The sequence below is a fragment of the Oncorhynchus nerka genome, linkage group LG13 (genome assembly GCF_034236695.1).
Source record: "Oncorhynchus nerka isolate Pitt River linkage group LG13, Oner_Uvic_2.0, whole genome shotgun sequence".
NCBI classification, from domain to species: domain Eukaryota; kingdom Metazoa; phylum Chordata; class Actinopteri; order Salmoniformes; family Salmonidae; genus Oncorhynchus; species Oncorhynchus nerka.
Genome location: NC_088408.1, coordinates 91,073,874 through 91,083,182, shown reverse-complemented (window position 1 = coordinate 91,083,182; position 9,309 = coordinate 91,073,874). Strand labels below are relative to the sequence as shown.

The 9,309-nt window shown below is 47.6% G+C and overlaps 1 protein-coding gene across 1 annotated transcript in view; it reads right to left on the bottom strand.

Moving 5' to 3' along the window:
• Nucleotides 1-1,434: 1,434 nt before the first annotated feature.
• Nucleotides 1,435-9,309, bottom strand: part of LOC135574810 (RNA-binding protein 25-like) — a gene marked incomplete at its 5' end in the record, with an annotated part of 15,444 nt that continues 7,569 nt past the window's right edge. Inside the window, one exon of the mRNA XM_065027010.1 lies at nucleotides 1,435-1,901. Within this exon, the coding sequence (XP_064883082.1) occupies nucleotides 1,435-1,901 (467 nt within the window). The remainder of the gene's footprint in view (nucleotides 1,902-9,309) is intronic.

The window sequence follows — 9,309 nt, the reverse complement described above, 5'->3', positions numbered from 1 at the left end:
CCTGAAAGACCGCTCAGCATAGAAGAAGCCACTGCTCCAAAAGCGCCATAAAAACGCCAGACTACGGTTTGCAACTGCACATGGGGACAAATATCGTACTTTTTGGAGAAATGTCCCTGGTTTGATGAAACAAAAGTAGAACTGTTTGGCCATAATGACCATTGTTATGTTTGGAGGAAAAGGGAGAGGCTTACAAGCTGATAAAGACCATCCCAACAGTGAAGCATGGGGGTGGCAGCATCATGTTGTGGAGGTGCTTTGCTGCAGGAGGGACTGATGCACTTCACAAAATAGATGGCATCATGAGGTAGGAAAATGATGTGGATATATTGAAGAAACATCTCAAGACATCAGTCAGGAAGTTAAAGCTTGGTTGCAAATGGGTCTTCCAAATGGACAATGACCCCAAGCATACTTACAAAGTTGTGGAAAAATTGCTTAAGGAAAACAAAGTCAAGGTACTGGAGTGGCCATCATAAAGCCCTGACTTCAAACCTATAGAACATTTGTGGGCAGGACTGAAAAAGCGTGTGAGAGCAAGGAGGCCTACAAACCTGACTCAGTTACATCAGCTCTGTCAGGAGGAATGGGCCAAAATTCACCCAACTTATTGTGGGAAGCTTGTGGAAGGCTACCCGAAACGTTTGACCAAAGTTAAACAATTTAAAGGCAATGCTACCAAATACTAATTGAGTGTATGTAAACTTCAGACCCACTGGGAATGTGATGATTGAAATAAATTATTATCTCAACTATTATTCTAACATTTCACATTCTTAAAATAAAGTGGTGAGCCTAACTGATCAAAAACAGGGAATTTTTACTGGGATTAAATGTCAGGAATTGTGGAAAACTGAGTTTAAAGGTATTTGGCTAAGGTGTATGTAAACTTCAACTGTACATATGAGATGAGTAAAGCACTATGTAAACATTTTTATTTTATTTAACTAGGCAAGTCAGTTAAGAACATATTCTTATTTTCAATGACAGCCTAGGAACAGTGGGTTAACTGCCTGTTCAGGGGCAGAATGACAGATTTGTACCTTGTCAGCTCGGAGGTTTGAACTTGAAACCTTCCGGTTCCTAATCCAACGCTCTTACCAGTAGGCTACCCTGCCGCCCCAACTAGTGTGCTGTTATTAAAAGTGGCCAGTATGTATATAAAGTGCAAGGTTACATAACAGGGTGGAAGCCAGCTAGTGATTGCTATTTAACAGTCTGAAGGCCTTGAGATAGAAGCTGTTTTTCAGTCTCTCTGTCCCAGCTTTGATGCACCTGTACTGACCTCGCCTTCTGGATGGTAGCAGGGTGAACAGGCCGTGGCTCAGGTGGTTGATGTCCTTGATGATATTTTTGGCCTTCCTGTGACATCAGGTGCTGTAGGTGTCCTGGAGGGCAGGTAGTTTGCCCCGGTGATGCTTTGGGCAGACTGCACTACCATCTGGAGAGCCCTGCGGTTGCAGGCGGTGCAGTTGCCATACCAGGAAGTAAGTTTGTGAGGGTTTTAGGGGTGAAGCCAAATTTCTTCAGTCTCCTGAGGTTGAAGAGATGCTGTTGTGCCTTGTTCACTACACTGTCTGTGTGGGTGGACCATTTCAGATTGTCAGTGATGTGTACGCCAAGGAACTTGAAACTTTCCACCTTATCTACTGTGGTCCAGTCGTGTTCCCTCTGCTGTTTCCAGAATTCCACAATCAGCTCCTTTGTTTTGTTGACGTTGAGTGAGAGGTTATTTTCCTGGCACCACTCTCCCAGAGCCCTCACATCCTCCCAGTAGGCTGTCTCGTCATTGTTGGTAATCAGGACTACTACTGTTGTGTGGTCTGCAAACTTGATAATTGAGTTGGAGGCGTGTGTGAACAGAGAGTACAGGAGGGGGCTGAGTATTTGGCGGCTGGCCCCTGTGTTGAGGATCAGCGAAGTGGAGAGTTCTTTATTCCTGTCTGCGCGATCTACTGAGAACCCAGCTGGCTCTATGGACAGGGACAGTATATCCCAAGAGAGCCATGTTTCTGTGAAACAGAGTATGTTACAATCCCTGATGTCTCACTGGAAGGAGATCATCGCCCTCAGCTCGTCTACTTTATTAGCCAGAGACTGCACATTAGCGAGTAATATACTCGGGAAGCGGTGGATGGTGTGCACGCCTCCTGAGTCGGACTAGAAGTCCACTCCGAATACCTTCTTTTTTTTTTGGGAGCAGCCTGTGGAATAAGTTAAATGACCCTGGGGGGTACGAACAAAGGATACAATTCGGGAAAGTTATATTCCTGGTGAGTTACCGCTGTTCTGATATCCAAAAGTTACTTCCTTCTGCATGTAATGTAAATGGCTTTGTCTAGTGTGAGGTTTTGTAGATGGGATGACCCAATGAAAATCATCATACTATGACAATCAGATCTACAATAGAGTCCCACTTCCCCTAGATGGTGTTTGAATAGCGGAACAAGGACCTTTTCAGCAATAAACATTCTTCCTTGATTATTTTTTATTTAACTAGGCAAGTCAGTTAAGAACCAATTCTTATTTACAAGGACAACCTACCCCAGTCAAACCTGGGCCAATTGTGCACTGCTCTATGGGACTCCCAATCACAGCCAAATGTGATACAGCCTGGATTTGAACCAGGGACTGTAATGACATTGAGCTGCAGTGCCTTAGTCCACTGTGCCACCCGAGACCACAGATATGAGGCATTCTAAAGTACATTGAAATACGTTGTTTTAGTTTTTCATAATCTCTCTTAATCAATTCTAGAATATATGTTGTGTAGCACATAAACGGCGTAGGATGACTAGATTTTCACCTTGAGTTTGGAATCTCCCAAAAAAATCAATTTTCCAAGGGCATATAGTAGGTATAGTATGAGGCTATTGTCACAAAATGGTGAAATCAAAGTGTGTTATCTAAAAGTCTCTACACAGTCCTATTGTTGATTTCACAACAATTACCAGACGAAGTGGGACAATAATGTACTTCTAATGAGAAAATTGACCCTAGACTTTGATCTATGTGACATCAAACATATGATGTCGGAAAATAGAGTGGCGTTACAGACGCAATGCCTGTCTGTTTCTCTGAAAGTCTTCAGAGAGAAATCAATAGTGGTCTCCATAAGAAATCATTTTGAATACACACTACTACCGTGGCAAGCGGCCAACTGAGTGATGTGTGCGGTTTTAACAGCCCCCGCATTCTTCAGCGCACAGCAAGTTATCTGTAGCTGTCCTGGTCGCTCGGCTCTCCACTTCTCTCGCCTAGCTCTGCACTTCTTCATTTTCTCCCTCCTCCTCCTCCTTCTCCCCTCTCATCCCTCGAAGTTCGATGCGATCGGCTCTTGGCCCTGCCGTGAGTTCTCAGTGCGGGCGACAGCGCTGCTGAACATGGCGTCAGACGGGATGATTTTAACAAACCACGACCACCAAATCCGGGTCGGAGTCTTGACAGGTAAATGCAGAATTGCATTGAGTGATTCATATTTCTCCGCGGCTATATGTGTGAATTAATTTCCATTGTTTGTCTTTCGGGGTGCCTCTCCCGGGCGTCACGTAGGCTAGGCTACATGTCAGTTGCTTTTGCGTGGTGACTCTCTCTCTCCATCTGTCGCTGGAGTTGCAGCTCTCGGTGGCTGGTCAGCACCTTGCGGGGCGATGTTGTTTAGAAGCCCTCATATTTTCCTTTCCGGACTAATTGATTTAACACATCCTTCAATGCGACGGAAGATGATAATGTTGGCTACATTCATACAAACCTGTTCGGGGTTTCATTCGGTGTCATGGTATTTGCTAGGTGGTTTTTCCCGGTGAAGGGCTCAGTTTTGTATGTTGAATTATTCATAGCCCATATCTGCTTGTAAAACCGGAATTACAGCTGATTGTGTGCGGGGCTAGCGCGGTATGGATTTCGTTATTGACACAAGGCTGACCACAGGGTTTCTTAAAATGTATCCCATGACAGTTGCTGATGATCAGTGTATGTAGGCCTATTTAAGCGTACAAAATGCCCGTGTTAACTGCGAAATGCATGGCAATGCAGTCGCAATGAATGATATCTGACTGATTTGTGAATGACAGCGCCAATTGCAGCAGTTGTTTAACGTGACAGGCTCTGCTGGTTTCGTGGGCAGAATACAAGTCAAATCTACTGTGCATGACATTCCTTCAAATGCAGACATCCTTTGACGCTGACGGTCAGTTTACCAACCATAAAATAATAACTATATAGGCTTGAAACTAACGTTATAGGCTACACAAGAAATTGAAAATGGATAATTCTCTTCTATGTGTTTTATGTACGTTTGCTTTGTCATGCTTTTTATTCAGAATGTTGAGTGAAGGCGAATACAGTCGTGAGGTGTCATGAGAAGAAAGCAAATGAAATCTAACCAGCGATTTTAATACGGGCAGATACAGGGTTGCCTGTGCTATACGGATGATGGAAGGGGATGGGGGAAAACATTTTTCACGATCGCGGTGTAGGCTATGCGTGATCGCCTATGACATTCTCCGTTATGGAAAATCCGGTTGGAAGGTGGTAATGTGTAGCAATGGGGGAATCATTGTAGATCCTGGAATCTGCTAGGGAAACCCCGCTGCCCCCCCCCGCCTCCCCTCACGCAGTAGAGAGAGCGACGGAGAGGCAGGGAGAGCTAGAGAGGCTCGACTACTTTCAGTACTGTCCGCGGTGCTGCGTTCCATTTCTCCCTCTCTCTCTCGCTGCGCTAAATGCACTGTCAGAGAGGGAGTTTAACCTCGCTGATAAGCATTCATGAGGCATAATGTAAACCGTGCTATGTGATCGGCACAAGTGTAAGTTGTGGTTTTCCGCTGTTTCTGTTCCTTTTAGCGGTTGTTAATAAACCGTGACTAAGCCATGCATAGGGAAAGAGGAACAGGTAGTTCTACCCCCCCCCTCCCTACTAAATAAAAATGGCAAACGTTAGGCACGTTTAACACCAAACACAGATATCACCAAAACCAACAACATCCACAAATAAACCTCCACATATTTTTTGCTATTCTTACCAACCTCTACCATAACACCACACTGACCACGCAGTCCCTCCTCCATCCATCCCTCCTCCACAGGGGTCAACCCTTCATCCATCCCTCCTCCACAGCAATGGGGGGAATGAGATGAGACCTTCATCCTCCTCCTCCATCACTCAGTGGCACTCAGTGGCCTGACAGATGATGTGGTGACATCACCTGGCCAGCCCCCCGCTCAGACCAGGGATGGAGATCTCAAACCTTTATCATGGATATAGACTTAGCAAAGTAAAGCATGTAGAAGTAGGCTTGATAATGTAGATTGGCAGACTATAGCTCCAATGCAAATAACAGCAGGGGCACGGCTAAGGCCAGCCAGGGGAGGGAGGGAGGGATATCTCAAACCATTTTGATTGATCAACTTATCAACAATGTAAACAGCATAGAATTAGAATGACTAGAACAGACAATATGGCTACACCATGTATACAGTCAATATAGCCGACATGGTATTGTAATGTATAGAGATGTATGTATGCATCAGTATCAATGTCTATGAACTGCACACTCCAATGCTAATTATGAGCTGGTCAATATTTCTTTAAGGTCTCCTCTAGGTTGCCATGGGTTTGCCTTTGGATATACATTAATTGGTGCACTAATATGTGTACTATAAGTATGTGGGGAAATGGATACAAGGATTTGTTTGTGGAAATAGTCATGGAAAGTGTGTGTGTGTGTGTGTGTGTGTGTGTGTGTGTGTGTGTGTGTGTGTGTGTGTGTGAGAGCGAGACAGACAGACAGAGACAATTAAAACCTCTATCTGGGGCGGCCTGAGGGTGTGGACAACACCATTCTCTAGCACGCTCTCCTAGCTAACTGTCCTCCTGGCCTGTGTGTGTGCCTCTCTCCACCTTTCTAATGACTCCTTCTGCATTCCCCCCCCACACACACACACACACACCATCCAGCTGCTCTCCTTCCCAACAGCCTGCGTGGCCTCATTGTGGTGTGGTGCTGCTGAGGAGAGATGGATATGCCATACAGAGAGTGGGTGTTCTCTGGACCCCTGTGTTCTGATGTAGAAGGCAGAGCTGGACTCTGTCACGTTAGACTCCCACAGCTGTGTGTGTGTGTACTTGCATGCATGTGTGTTTGTGTGCTTGTTCATCCGTGTGTGTGTGTGTGTGTGTGTGTGTGTGCTCTCTGTCTTTGTGCACTAATAATACTGAGCTCTGGCTGAAACACACAAGCTTAGCAAATCCTCCTGGTCCCAAATGTAGCTGCTGTATCCATACCTCCCATTAACACAGTAAAACATCCCCCTGGTCCCAAATGTAGCTGCTGTATCCATACCTCCCATTAACACAGTAAAACATCCCCCTGGTCCCAAATGTAGCTGCTGTATCCATACCTCCCATTAACACAATAAAACATCCCCCTGGTCCCAAATGTAGCTGCTGTATCCATACCTCCCATTAACACAGTAAAACATCCCCCTGGTCCCAAATGTAGCTGCTGTATCCATACCTCCCATTAACACAATAAAACATCCCCCTGGTCCCAAATGTAGCTACTGTATCCATACCTCCCATTAACACAGTAAAACATCCCCCTGGTCCCAAATGTAGCTGCTGTATCCATACCTCCCATTAACACAGTAAAACATCCCCCTGGTCCCAAATGTAGCTGCTGTATCCATACCTCCCATGAACACAGTAAAACATCCCCCTGGTCCCAAATGTAGCTGCTGTATCCATACCTCCCATTAACACAGTAAAACATCCCCCTGGTCCCAAATGTAGCTGCTGTATCCATACCTCCCATGTATCCATACCTCCCATTAACACAGTAAAACATCCCCCTGGTCCCAAATGTAGCTGCTGTATCCAACATTAACAGTAAAACATCCCCCTGGTCCCAAATGTAGCTGCTGTATCCATACCTCCCATTAACACAGTAAAACATCCTCCTGGTCCCAAATGTAGCTGCTGTATCCATACCTCCCATTAACACAGTAAAACATCCCCCTGGTCCCAAATGTAGCTGCTGTATCCATACCTCCCATTAACACAGTAAAACATCTCAGGGCAAAACCCAGTTTTAATCTGTAGGAACCTGGTGCTCCCACATCCTACATGACTGTAGCTTCATGGTGTATGTAGCATTACAGCCCGTTGATGCTTGGCTACTGATAGTGCTGTATCCATACCTCCCATTAACACAATAAAACATCCCCTGGCGCTGTATCCGCATTAACACACACACACACACACACACACACACACACACACACACACACACACACACACACACACACACACACACACACACACACGTTGACAGACCCCCCCTCCCTCCCAACACACACACACACACACACACACATATACATATTGACAGACCCCCTCCCAACACACACATACAACACACACACACACACACACACACACATTGACAGACCCCTCCCAACACGCACACACACACACACATATTGACAGCCCCCTTCCCAACACACACACACACACACGCATATATTGACAGACCCCCCTCCCAACACACACACACATACAACACAAACACCCATGCTGCTGAATAGACAAACATGGCCTCAGTAGTAACCTACCAATGAGAGAGAGCCCTGGGTTAGAAGTCGTCTCTCTGCAGCAACAGAGAAGAGGGACTGGGATGGGGAGAGGTGGGGTGGGGGAAAGGGACAGAGAAGAGGGACTGGGATGGGGAAGGGGACAGAGAAGAGGGACTGGGATGGGGAGAGGAGGGGAGGGGAAGGGGACAGAGAAGAGGGACTGGGATGGGGAGCGGTGGGGTGGGGGAAGGGGACAGAGAAGAGGGACTGGGATGGGGAGAGGTGGGGTGGGGGAAGGAGAGAGAGCAGAGGAACTGAGATGGGGAGAGGTGGGGTGGGGGAAGGAGAGAGAGAAGAGGGACTGTGATGGGTTGGGGGAAGGAGAGAGGGAAGAGGGATGGGGTGGGGGAAGGGGACAGAGAAGAGGGACTGGGATGGGGAGAGGTGGGGTGGGGGAAGGAGAGAGAGCAGAGGAACTGAGATGGGGAGAGGTGGGGTGGGGGAAGGAGAGAGAAGAGGGACTGTGATGGGTTGGGGGAAGGGAGAGAGGGAAGAGGTGGGGTGGGGGAAGGGGACAGAGAAGAGGGACTGGGATGGGGAGAGGTGGGGTGGGGGAAGGAGAGAGAGAAGAGGGACTGTGATGGGTTGGGGGAAGGAGAGAGGGAAGAGGGATGGGGAGAGGAGGGGTGGGGGAAGGGGACAGAGAAGAGGGACTGGGATGGGGAGAGGTGGGGAGGGGGAAGGAGAGAGAGAGGGACTAGGATGAGGAGAGGTGGGGTGGGGTGCGGGAAGGAGAGAGAGAAGAGGGACTGTGATGGGTTGGGGGAAGGGAACAAGAAGAGGGACTGTGATGGGGAGAGGAGGGGTGGGGGAGATGGGGGACTGGTGGGGGGAGAATGGGACTGGTACGGGGGAGGTGGTGAGGGGGAAGGCGAGAGCGAGGAGGAGATTGGTATGGGGAGGTGGGGAGGGGGAAGGAGAGAGAGAAGGGGGACTGGTGGAGGGGGGGCTGGTATGGGGAGGTGCTGCAGGTAACCTAATCAAAAGGTTGCTGGTTTGAATCCCCGAGCTGACTAGTTGAAGGAGAGACTGGAAGGGAGAAGGGGGACTGGTAGGGGTAATGCAGGCAGGCTCTGTGGGATTTCCCATCTTAAAGGGCATTCTTCACCACTACCTTTTCTCGGGGGATATAAAGGAGGGCTCTAGCAGTAAGATTGGTTATTGTGAAGGAATACAGGGTTTAATATTTCCAAGAATTGCTGACTGTGTGTGTGTAGTGCATGTGTGTGTGTCTACATATCTGTGTCTACATATCTGTATGTTAGCATACATGTGTGCTTCTGTGTGTGTACACACATTTATGTGCGGAGGGCCAATGCAATAACTATTTAATCTCTTTTGCCACATAATTGAATTGCTGGAGGTTGTCCCAAACTCACCTTACTACAGCCCCAGACCTAGTAGCACTGAGGCATGCTGGGAACAGGAACCAAGAGAAGCAGCCAGTCAGTCAGCAATCGGCCTGGACGGCTTGCGTGCCAGACTGTCCTGCCCAGAATTAGGAGACCCTGTCATCTGTCTCTGAATGGGCTTGGTTAGCTGCCAAGTTATGGAGCAATCTGCTCTCCAAGTCTGCTGTGAATGGCAACACATGGGGCTGGGCGTATGCTCTGTCTCTGGTGATTGGCTATACACACATGCTCTCTCTGTGGTGATTGGCTACACACCCATGCT